At 36.7% G+C, this 13,281-nt stretch overlaps 1 protein-coding gene across 6 annotated transcripts in view; it reads left to right on the top strand.

Annotated features, from left to right (window-relative positions):
* Positions 1-13,281, top strand: part of LOC128541319 (PH and SEC7 domain-containing protein 1-like) — a 53,564-nt gene that overhangs the window by 25,771 nt on the left and 14,512 nt on the right. For all 6 annotated transcript variants that reach the window (XM_053511677.1, XM_053511679.1, XM_053511681.1 and 3 more), the window contains 2 exons: positions 412-501; positions 9,612-9,655. In XM_053511677.1, coding sequence (XP_053367652.1) covers positions 412-501; positions 9,612-9,655 — 134 coding nt within the window. The remainder of the gene's footprint in view (positions 1-411; positions 502-9,611; positions 9,656-13,281) is intronic.

Here is a 13,281-nt window from a genome sequence, read left to right as displayed (position 1 = left end):
ACTTTGTAGTGCGCAATTTAACATAATTGCCTCTAGGAGTCGCCAACGCAAATAAAACAAACACACACAAGAAATACACGTACGCCAGACATGAAGTTGGCGTGGAAGAACGCACATTCTCCCGTTAATTTCACTATTAGTAAATCCAACCATCCAACATTATCCTAAGCACCAGCTTTAAAAATATGTTTTAACTTAACAGTGTTCATTACTGCAGTATCGTTCCTGAGACTTGTTTAGTCTGTTTCAAGGCACAATAAACCTGTTCTGAGTGGTTGTGATGGGCCATCACCTTGATAGAACACCACATGTGATTTTTCTTGAATCCGTGACCCATCTAAATACAGTCAGCTATATTATTATTAGTGAAATAAACTGATATGCATCTCTTAATCTCGTTTATGTTAACAGAATATTGGCAAGCGGATGTCCTGCACTCAGTTTGTTGGAAATCTGGAGGGACTGAACAATGGCCAAGATTTCCCTAAAGAACTCCTTAAGGTAAATTACCAAAGCTAATAAAATGGAGCTCACTGACGTGCTAAACAACTGACCTGACAACTTTATACCAGTGTTCTATGAAATGCATTGGCCTGGTGAAGGAGTCACATGTCTATACTTTAGGAATATTGTTGAACTGCACTGCCATTCTCTGTGTGATATACAAGAAATAGATTGTCTTGTTGGATTTATCTGATCATTAGGCTGTTTTTCATTAGATTTCTTTATTAAATTATTGCCGTGGTGTCATAGATAGAATTCCCAGTCGTTCCTTTCATTAAGCCTACAGACACATTGCAAAGTCAATCAGAGAGTCTCTGGACTTACTAATGAATGATAACAAGGTTTGCGTCATTATGGCTGTTGATGACTGGGGTCATAGATTTATTTTTCAGTGAAGTAGATGTTTTAATCTGAATCAGTCACTGAGTTCGATTCCTGTAAATATGTAACTTACCTTTGTTATTATTATATTAGTATGATAATACACTTGAGCAGTTAATTATAATTTGTAGTAAGGCAGAATTACAAATTACAAAATGCAATAATAGAAATTTTACAAGCCCTGAGAATTGAGCCAATATTAAAAACATTATAATAAATACATAAAAAAAAATCGAGTGACGAGTTAAAAATATGTTTCTCGGATGTTGAATTTATATAATAATATACTGTTGGATTTACTAGGTATTTGACTGCATTTTATTTAATTCAAACTGAAATTTCAGTGGCGTTGTGCTTGTGTGGAGACACCATATACAGAGAACCCCCTATACTGTATTTAACTTTTTTTCACCATGCAGTTATTAATTTAACAAAAATAAAGCCAAGAAGAAAAAATACATGTGGGCAATACTAATTACCCTGCAAGAAAGACGTAAGCAATGGTCTTAGAGAACCAATTGTTTTCTGCACATCAATCTAAAAAGGGTAATAAAACCATTTTTAAACCATTTGAAATTTCGATTATTTACAAGTGGAAAGCATTTACCTGAAAGTCAGACTGTGCAGTTCTCAGTGAAATACAAAGACCAAAGAGCTAAATCTCAGACCCTACAGGCCTTACTGTGAAAGTCCATGACCACACAATTAGAAGAAGACTGAAGACCAATGGTGCGTGAGCGTGCAGTTAAAAAGGTGCGGTCGGCTGGCATCACGTGGTTTGAAGGAAACTATAGTGACAGTCTTCAGCCCTCCCAAAGTGACCATAGTTGAATGAATAATTATTGCTTGTTTGGAAGGGTTGCCAGGAAAAACCTCTTCTGTCTAAAAAAAAAAAAAAAAGTACATGGTACATCGCAAGACTTCTGGAACAAAGTCCTATGCTCAAATGAGATGTCCAGCACAATGTTTGGCAAAATCCAAATTTAAGCATTTTAGCAGAAACACCTTATACCCAATGTCAAGTATGGTTGTGAATGGGTGATGATTTGGGCTTGTTTTGCACCCACAGAACATAGACATCTTGCAGTCATTGAGTTGACCATGAAACTAAAACTTAAACTTAACACAAAAAAATTGGGTCATGCGACAGGAGAGAGATCTGAAGCACACAAGTAAATCTGCATAAGAAAAATGAATCAAGGTTTTGGAATGGCCTAGACCAATTGAAATGCTTAATTGAGCTGTGCATAAGTGAATGCCCAAAAACCCAACACAACTGATACAGTATTATGAAGAGGATTGGGGCAAATTTTTTTTTCGAAAAAGGTTATTGCTGCTAAAACGTAGATCCACTAGCTATTGAATCATGAGGGTACTTATGAATGCCCCAATTTTTTTCTTTTGGCTTAATTTTTGCTAAATGTGTAGTTGCACAGTGCATTAAAAGAATGGGTATTAACTTTTGAACATGACGGTACATGCTAAATATTATGCAGTATTATAGATTCTAAAGATTTCACACTGCTTTAATGTAGTTTTTTTATTCAATTTGTATACAGTATGTAAACTGTTGGTTAGTTCATCACAGAGTTTGGAAAGGAATGTTCAACAAGCAGTGTGTGAGATGGTTGTGTATCCATATCCTTGGATAACAAAATAGTGCAATAGCTGTTTTTAAAAGTGCCTCTGCAAACCTGTCAATTTTAATGGGGTTCTGTAATTTTGTATTGGTATATCACCAAGTCTTTCTATGCCACCTCTGAATCCAGGCTCACTCATTTGTTATTACTATACAAATTAAAAGTATGTTAAGCTGGAGTGAAAAAGCCCCCCATAAATCCCTAAAAGCCTACAGTATATTCACATTTATTTGGGATCTCGATAATGTTTTCAGAATTTTACCTGACCTATTTTCTTTTATTTATTTTTTAAATGCTTGAGTGCTGGCCATGGTACTGAAGTCACATACATTGGTGCTGCAAGAGTGGGTGAAAAATTATGTGTGGAATATTCAGAGGATTGACTTCACTGTTATGGAAATTACTGTTAAATGGAAACAGACTACACCATTTTAAACAACATGGACATGGTGAAAATAATGAAATTCTCACAAACAGACCTAAGCCATCTCTCTCTCTCTGTCTCTCTCTCACACACACTCATGTCTCTCTCTCATGTCTTTTTCCCCCCTCTAGCTATCACTTTCTAACCCACAACAGCAGTTCTCACTTTATTTCCTCCTACTCTGCCCATCTCTATCTCCTTTCTCTCTACTCCCTTTTACAGCAACAGTTCTTGATTTTCCTCCTACTCCTGCTGTCTCACTCACTTGCACTTACTCACACACATTTTTGCTTCTGAAACAAGTCATCTTTAAATCGCAAAACACCAGTGCATCAGTGCACTTAGAGAATTTGTTTCCCTGTTTGATGTGAGAATCTTTACTGAGGTCATGCCGTCTTCTGGGAGAGTGTGTTCTGTTGCCAGAATAATTGTGAAAATGGTAATCGTGTCCTAAAGGACAGCAACATGTTGGGAAGCTTACGTACCAAAACAAAATTTTTAAAGCTGATTCAGATTGCTTCATATATTTCCTAATAACAACATGGAATTCTTTAGCAGTGGTATTCCTGTACCTTGTATGGAATGAGTTAATAAGTAATAAAATACTGTTTAAGAAAAAATAACAACAGCTGTAGGGTGTTATTTAGTTTGGCTTGGATGCGCCAATGTTAATTATGTTCCTGTATATGCTTGGTTTAAAAGTTCAACATGAGAAAAAAAACGAGAATTATTCTCTAGTTTTTGAATTGTCGAGTTCCAGTGTTCCGTTTACGGTTAAAGCCTATCTGCTTCAGGGTTTGGTGTGTTGTGTATTTGAGATTGGTTTCTGATTACCATGGTAAGTAAAGTGGTTATTTACATCATTTACATTAATCTTGAATCAATGTGCCCATTCTACTTTAACTTCTCTTTTAAACAAGGCATTTTCGCCCAACAGACTACCCCTCAGGGGACTATTTTGGCCCCTTTTTGGTCACACCATTCTGTGTAAACTCAAAGACTGTGTATGAAAATCTCAGATCATCAGTTACCGAAATATTCAAGCCGATCAACTTTGTTTAATGTGAACAATAACTGAAGAGCTCCTGTATCTGCATTGACCTCCTACATGATTAACTGATTGGATAATTACATAAGCAGATGTACAGATGTGCCCAATAAAATGTCAGGTAGATGTTATATTTTGGTAAGGTGAATATTTCTTGATGGAGTAATTTGAAGCACGTGTTCTTCAACCATTCTGAATTTATCAGCAATGTTACACTGAAAGGGAAACATAAAGCTGTTAAGTACTTCTGTTTTTAGATGACTGACAGGTGTGTATGTAAAATATGATAAACTGTCTGGCTGTAGGCGTTTCATTAATGAGTGCAGTAAATCGTTCGTGTCATTCTGATAACAAACAGGCCTAACATACAGTGCATAAATAGCAGTGAAAGCTTTTGTTAGGCTACTCTGAGTGAGTAAACATAAGTGATATTGGCTAAAAAATAAAAGCTGTTATGACAGTCTGGGTTTTAGGTATTTTCCTTTATATTGATGCAAATTGTCAATTTAAACATGCATGTGTTTGTTAGATCTTCCTGATGCAAAGCTGTCGTTAAGACTGCAAGAATCTGAATATTCATAAATATTTTGCATCTTGTTACTGCATAAAACCATATGCATTTTTTTTTTAAGATTGTATTAATTCTATTTGCTGTTGTAGCTAATGAGTTGTGTTGGTTCTGAGTAGAAATATATTCAAAAAAACATTGTATTTCATAATGATGCAAGTGCATTTTGGAGTTGGCCTATTTTTTTTTTTTTTTTTTTTTTTTTTTACTGCATTTGAATTAACAGCTTTATACTGTAAACTGCGTCCAATTTTACACATTCCCACGTGTGCTGATTTTGCTGTGCCTGATCAGTGTTAATCATTTTTCTCCCTTTCTCTGTCTCTTTCACACATGGCTTTGAGAGCAAACTAGTGCAGAATGTTAATCAGTATTCAGAGCGTAGGGCTGTGTGTTTGTGTGTGTGTGTGTGTGTGTGTATGCGTCTGGGTGTAGAGACAAGTCAGATGGCTATGATTGGCTGCGCAGTAGCTGAGTGCCGAGGGAGGGAGATATGCATTCAGAGAGAGGTAGAGAGAAAAAAAGAGAGAGAGAGAGTGAGAGAGAGAAGTAAAGGGAGGGTGCAGAGGAACTCACAGTCTCAATCAGGTCTCCCTGAAATCCATCCACTTTCCTTCAGCCTCATTGAATGGAATGGAATAGAGAATCTCATTTTCAAGCTCGAGATCGGACACCTTATAATGATTAAAACGGAGTAGAGAAAGGGATTATGAAGAATCGGTTTTCTGCTCCTGGAGGGCATCAGGATACCAAAACGGATAAACGAAAGAGAGAAAAGGGCTTTAAGCTATAAATGCGTATGGAGAAAGCAAGAGAACATGAGACGCATCCTTTAAACCCTGAGGTCTGTTCAGTTCTTCTTACAGGCAGGACGAGGAATGATGGAGATAAGGATTCTGAGACCCTGATATTTCCTTATTTTATTTATTTATTTATATATCTTTTTGTGACATCCTGATTATGTGGCAGGTTTTTTTTTCAATTTTTCGTTATTTACTTTGATCAACTTAAGTTTTTGTTGTTGATTTCTGCATGTTTAATGGAAGACACTTAAGTCGGAGCCACCTCTGTACAGTGTGTTTTTATGTACGCGTGGGCGTGTGCTCACTTGTGTTTCCACCCGTTGCATCCATCTGTTGGATTCTGGCTGTGCTTGCACACTTCTGCAAGTATCCATTGCCATCTGTGTGTATATGCATGGCGTTTTGTCTCCTGTTATATTAAGTGTTCACTTGTTTTTGATGCAGATTGTTCGGCTCTACACTTGTTTTAAGTTCAGGCTATATCCTATACATTATGCTTTTTGATGTTTATTCAGGCCGTTTAAGTGAGCTTTACCACAAAGATCAGATCTTCTGACATCTTCATCCAATTTTCTGTCTTGCCATCTTATTTTTCAAGAGCATTGAAAAATCTCATCATAATTATTGGTTGTATTTGTTTGTAGAAGGTATGGCTCCGTTGCGCTGTTCATCTTTTAATTTCCAATGTTTTTGGTATTCACTTTATCGGGTTTTTGACAAACAGTCAAGATAACATCCATAATGAAACTGGATTATAACCTGACCACAGCAAGGTCTCTTTTTGAAAAGGAAAACTGAAGTGAAACTGGATGGTCACTTATTACTACATTTTAAGGGATTTATGTGCGTGGGGTTGTGTAAGTGTGTGGGTGTTCATTTTATTTTTTTCCCCTCCAAAACAAAATGTCATTTCCTGAAGGTCGACTTACTTGGAGTTTTCTATTTTGTCTAAGCTTCAGCTTGGAGTAAACATTTTATTGATATTTTTTTCAAGACGTTCTTTACTCAACTTTTATTTCCAGTTCGAAAAAGTCATCATCAGATTATTCCAACACTGCCAGACGAGACCTTGGCCTCACTGTGTGAATCCTCAGGATTGGCCTGTTTTAGCTCCCTTTAACCCATTTTCGTCACCATGATCGGGGTAAACAGTCTTCACTCGGCGGGACGCCTGCGCTCACGTTCTCTCTGTTCTGTACGGTACGGGCGAGATTTCCGTATGATGGACCCATTCCGTTATCCCCGCACACCACGATCACGTTCCCTCAAGCCGCTAGTGTTTCCCGATTTGCTGGGAAAAGCTCAGGATGGCCAGAAACATCCACAGTTCCGCAAAAGGAAGAGGGTATGCCATCTCGCCGATTTGATTTTCTGTTCATGCCTGTCTTACCTGTGTAGCCTAAATATAGTGCTCCATCTCTTATTTAATCATCTTCCCCTTCACTTACTCATTCATCTCTCTCACCCAGGAGTGTTCCAGGCTTATGACGCATCTGTTTAACAATAGTAATAATAGACATATTTGTTTAGAACCCAAAGATAAGATCGAATATGATGGGATATTTCCAGCAACTAGTTTGTGCTATTTTGTACTAGATATGCCTTTATTTTTTAATTGCTTTAAGAATTGGCTTATCTTTTTGTTACAGACATTGGGTAGATAATAGTATCTGAATAGATATTTATGGTTTTAAAATGGTTATTTGCATTGTTTCTGAGCTAAACAACTGTAAGAAGACATCAGTGGGACATGCAGTATATACAGGAATATAAATGCTTTATTTCATTCCTTTGTTGTTGTTGTTTTTTTGGAAGATTCTTTTCCAGTAATGTTTATCTAATGTTTTACCTTACCTTATTATACATATAGTATACAATTATATAATTTTTTTTAAAAGAGACACTTCTTAAACATTTAAATTTAATTCACTTATATTTGTGTATTTGTATTCACTTATTTGTAATTGGCATTATCACAAAACAGGTTTACAGGAATAGAAATTCTAGCTATAACTTTAAAAAAATGTATACATTTTATAGCTTGTCCAGTTTGTACCTTGTCAGCTAAACAGAGTCGATAGTGACGAGGAAGACTCCCAGAGACAACATGAGGAGAAAATCTTGAGAAGAACTAGACTCGTATGGAAACCCATTCTTATTTGTGTGCTACCAGACGTTATTGAACATTTGCAACATAATTCCTCCCCAAGGTTTTAACTTGCATTATAGCTATAAACAACTGTTCCTTTACTTTACAATTATTTCGACCTCTTACTTGAATTAAGTAAGACAGTAAGCATACTGTAGCTTTTCATGCTCAGAGAAACCAGAAAACATAAGCTTCCCTAACCTGACGATTCTCACATGGTGGAAAACTTACTGACTTTTATAAAGCAAAATACATTTCCAAGTCGAGCAAAAGGACACTTAAAATTCCTACAGTCTAAATGATAAATAAACTTCTCCTTAAAGAAAGCTTTAGTGATTATACCTTTTCTTTGTTAAATAACTGCACATTTATTTTAATTCGTTTAGTATTAGACTTGGATTATCTTGAGCATCCACCATGCAAGTCCCTGTATGAGGTGTTACTATAGAAACAATGACGTACTTGAATAAGCACGTTAATAGAAACCTATCATTTATGGCACAGCTGCAATTATTGTCAGAGCTTTGCCGTGATGGAAAATTAATGTACATCTTCAGATTCAAACACTCAGCAGCACTCTTGTATAATCACTATTAAGTCACAGACTTAATATTATTTTTGCAGCTCTGAAGGCAGGCAAAGTCATCGTTTAATAGCTGTCAATCAAATTCCATTACTTTCTGACTGCTAACTTTTATCTGCAATGATGTTAAACAGGGCTTCACTTATTGAAGTAATGGATATCTAAATGTATTGCTTTTTCACAGGTGGTGTCAACATTAAATAGCAATCAATGAGGACCTGTTAGTATTGAAAAGCATATTACTGGGCAGTTGAATACAAGATGATTTAACCTAGATGTTTTGTTTTGATTATCCTATATTATTTGGTATGTTTACCCCTTAAGAGTAGGTATCATAATGACTACCTTTAAAGCTCTGACTTATAAAATGCTGCCTGGCTGCTCTAAAAGATGTTGTAAGCAATAACTAACACCACCACCAGGTGAAATGAATAATTTTATTAATTATATACTGTACCACTAAACTGGTGACAGGATCATGGGCACCAAAGGTCCATCTGTGCCCGCAGGGACCATCTTACAAATTCCCCAAATCCCACCTGACTGAACATCCGGGGGTTGTGCCGTAAAGAGAACCCACCCCACAGCAGTCAACACGTCCATTGCCAACATCCTGGTGAAAGACACCACAGGGGCCAGAGCCACCCCGGAAGCACAAGGGGAACCTAAAACCTAAGTGGTTTTACTGTTAGTGGTTTTATTGCTATGGCTGATTAGTGTGTGTGGGCCTTTTAATAAAAGTTCGCTTTATTATGGGTATTTACAGTACCCAGTACTTGCAAGCAAATTTCAGTCTTCTTTGGGTAACATGATCGTATTTTTATATTGTTTCCATTTCCTACTGAATGTTTATAATGACAATATGTCAATTATAATTATAATTGTGTTTGTGTTATAATGACAATAACACAGCTATTATCACTTTTACTGATGTGCACTTGCATTGTAAATTGCTGAATGCTCAGTGTTCTGCTGTACTTCTTGGTGCATTATCTGTTTGTGTTCTAGCCAGCATGAGATTGTAACTCATATTGCATCTTTAAAATGTCAGCAATCATGATGGATCACTCAGCTGTAACGCTAACCTATTTGACGTAATCAGTTTTGCAATGCGCACCCTATTATGAAATGGATACAACCCCACAATCCATTTTAGCCTTACCATTAATGTTATTTCTTGAATTAATATGCTTTGCTTGAATTTATGGCTTTTTTTTTTCTTTTTATCTGGTAGAGCAGATGTAGAATAATCAATTCCATGTGCATAATTATCCAAATGATGGAACTCGTATTCGTCAGGTCCATAACAAATCATTCAGAATTTCTAATTAAAGCTGTGGAAGACTGATATCAATCACAAAATAGGACATTGATCCACATTAAATCATTGTTTTAAACAGTGATTACTGTTTCCTTTGATAATCTGAATTGTTATTTACAGGTGCATTTGGTTTGAAGAGATATTAGTGTAATATTAATATCTGTAATAATTTGTCTTTGTCTTTCTGCAGGCTCTCTACAGTTCCATTAAGAATGAAAAGCTTCAATGGACAATGTGAGTCTGTGGTTCTTTCCTATCTTACCTATCCATGTTTTTTTTTCTTTTTTACCTTGGTTATAAATAGCTGTTTCTTTACTCAATAAAAAGTTGCGGTGACCACTTTTACAGTCAGTTGAAGTTTATGTCAAATATTGACTTTTTCTGCAACATTTGCAGGATAGAGCATATTTATGGTGTTATCATTAGTTAAATTTTAACGTTATTATGGTTGTGTGTATAAATGACGTCTTTTGTGATGATGCTGTAAGGGGCGTTGGGTAGGAGCATTACTGTGTCACAGATTTCTATTCTTGCTTTTGCCATCGCAGTCACCAATTAACGTCCCTGGCTTTCCTAGTCCTGTTGCCATGGTTACGCCTCCATGGCTACCGCACCATAGCAGCCGCTCTTCTCCGTTTGCTGATCTGAATTCATCCTCACTATTACGTGGACACACACACAAAACAAGCAATAGCACATACTGTAGCATTAGCTCATTGAAACCTATGGCTGACTTCTTATATTCAAAGTAAAGGTGTGCTTACAGTCCTCCTACTACCTGGCTTAAAATAGTGTACATTTTGCTTTCTCTCTCTCTCTCTCTCTCTCTCTCTCTCTCTCTCTCTCTCACTCACACACACACACTCACACAGACACACACACACACACACACACACACACACACACTGTGCTGCAGCAGTATCCCAAAAAATTCCAGTCCACGTTCTGCTGCAGATGACAGTGAAATGATGCTTTTCATTGTATCTGTGTTATACAAACATGCTCACAGTTCCACATGGGTATGTGTTACACTTACCATGTTATACATTATATATGAAGAGTTGTGGGCTGTTTCGAGGCAATGCAAAGTGTGCTGGCATCACAATATTTTATTGGAGAAAACTGGATTTTGAACTGGGATTCTAAGAAAGTGAACATAGGAGTGAATTTTTACGAACAGCCTATATATACCAATCAGACATAACATTAACCATCACATAAAATTAACTAATGAGCATTAATTAGTTATATACCAGTAAGCTGTTGAAAGGATCATAGACACCATGGAGATTAAAGGACAGTCTATCCAGTCCAATCCCATGGAAAAGCCAATGCAGCACAAATCTGTGAAAAAGTCAACGCTGGCGACTAAAGAAAGCAACCAAAACAGCCAATGCACCACGGCCCAGATCACACGAGGCCTACCAGGCAAAGACCACCAAGGCCACCGACTGCCTCCAAACTCCCCAGATCTTAATCTGATAGATCGCCCTTGAGAGGTGCCAGATGAACAGGTCTGATTCACGGAGGACCTACCTCACAACCTCGAGCACCCAAAGTATCTGCTGCCAACCTTCCACTGCCAGAGGGAATAAGAGGCATCCAGTTGGCACACGGAATTCCAAAAACTAGATGTTTTTAGTGTTATAGCTGATCGGTGTACATTGAAATGGAAAAAAGTTAAAATGTAGGTAGTTTGTAAAAAACAGGGATATTGTATGTCTTAATGTCAGCGATCTAACAGAATTTTGTAACTTTAAATTACAAAATATTATCTTTTATAAGACCAATATGTTTATCTCCTTTAGATCAATTTATAGTAAATAGCATTATATTGTATGACATTAAAATGATTACAAATGACCATAAATACTTTTTAACTCTGTAATCTGGCTCTTTTTTATACTTTGTGAGGATTTGACTTCTAAAACAGTCACACAAATGGTATATTCTAACAAGCTGTATGGTACTTGCCTGCAAGTGAGCAAACTAAATGAAGTACACCTGATTATAAACAATTAATTTAAGTTTGTTGGAAGGAATTAGTTCTGGGATCTTCAAACTATAAAGCAATTCTATTTTCAAACACAGGACTGCAAGGGTTTGATTTAAAAGCTACAACCAAAGAATGGGATTAAAGCAAAATGGAAGGGGAATCTTCTAAACAAGCAAGCTCTTTTAAGTTCTCCCAAATGGCCTAGAAAGACCATGTCTGGTGTCATCTCAGGGCATAAGTATATAATAAGAAAGTGTCTCTCAAGAGCATGCAGAAGTCTTAATGAGCGGTGAAAAGTTACCTGAATCCAGGTACCTTTTGCATCATGCTGATTGAATGATGTAAACATTAGGAGTCCATGGAGTCATCCTGTTTAATGTAATATTGTAGCCCAGTGGTGGCAGGGTGATGTTGGGATTCTTCTGTTATTTTTGTTGTTGTTGTTCTAGTCCAAATTAGGGCTTAATGTGAAAGGCTTAATTACACAGCCGAGGATCACTGCAGATCAGATGCTTAGTCATGCTTTAGTTGGTAAAATTTGTCTATATTTAGATGTAAAATTGACATGGATTATTACTAACAGTGGTACCTCGTCAGACAAATGTAATTTATTCCAGAGGCCAGTTTTTTAAAAGCAAAAATTTGCATTGTGAAACACATTTTTCCATACAGTAAGTGGTAATGTAAATGCAGATCATCTGTTCCAGCCACAAACATAACATTCTTGGGACCCATGGTGCTATGTCTTGACTAAATCATGAACGAAATGGCAAAAAAAAAATCCCATCAAAAAATATGTAAACAAACAAGTTCTGAGCAGCTCCTGGATGCATTCGCAACCATATGTGCGCACAAACGAAAATATGTGCAACTGGACATACTGTTTGCGTGCTCTTTTGACGAAAATTCTTCTTTAGGCAAAATTTTGGAAGGTGGTGCGTTCATATGCCAAGGTACCACTGTATGTTAGCATTACAACAATGAATAAAATCATAAGTAAGTAGGTTATTAACATGAGTAACAAGTATCACAGCGCTACAGTAAGTTCAACTTGCACTTGTGTGTCAGTTATGTGTTGAGATGATGAGTGTCATTTATAGACCTACAGTATGCAACACCTAAAGTAATTCAGATACATGACTACATATGGATGATTTGGTGACAGAGCAAGTAATGTTCCTACCTCACAGCTGCAGGATCCCAGGTTTGATCCAGTGCTGTGTGTGTAGCCATTTGCATGTTGCCCTTGCTTTTGCCTGGGATTTCCTCCTACCTATCAAATGCATTGGTGTCGATTCTAGGATGTATTTAAACCTAACACCAAGTCCTTGGAGTAGGCTCTGGATTCACTACAATCCTGACCAGGATAAAGTGTTCACGAATAGGTGCATTTACATTAGACTCTAATATTCCAGTGCTAATTGGAATACTGACCACATCTGAATTAAAATGCATCATGTAAACACCTTATAACATACTCGGGATAGTCTGGCTTTGTCTATTCTGATTAAAATGAATTTTTAATTAAAATGAGAGAAGTGGTGTAAATCTTTAATAATTTGTTCAGGAGGGAAATATTAGCCATGTAAACATTTTTTGTTTATGCTACATGGTGTAACATTAGTTCTTGTGACAAGTTTAATGGAAAGAAACTTTGCTTCTAATATTTTCTTGTACTGTAAGCCCCTCCTTCTGTGTTTGATGAAATATAAGCATATGTAATCCTTGCCAGTAAGTATCCCTTTGCTTAGGCAGGGACACTGTGGATGAGAGTCCAAAGTAAGGATTTACTGATCAGCACTATTTTATTCCCCAGTAATAACTAACGTTACCCACACGTGGTATAAAAAAAAATGTTTACATG

This window comes from Clarias gariepinus, chromosome 14, assembly GCF_024256425.1.
Source record: "Clarias gariepinus isolate MV-2021 ecotype Netherlands chromosome 14, CGAR_prim_01v2, whole genome shotgun sequence".
In the NCBI taxonomy this organism is placed as follows: domain Eukaryota; kingdom Metazoa; phylum Chordata; class Actinopteri; order Siluriformes; family Clariidae; genus Clarias; species Clarias gariepinus.
The sequence above is the reverse complement of the archived record's forward strand: the minus strand, read 5'-3'. Positions and strand labels throughout refer to the sequence as shown.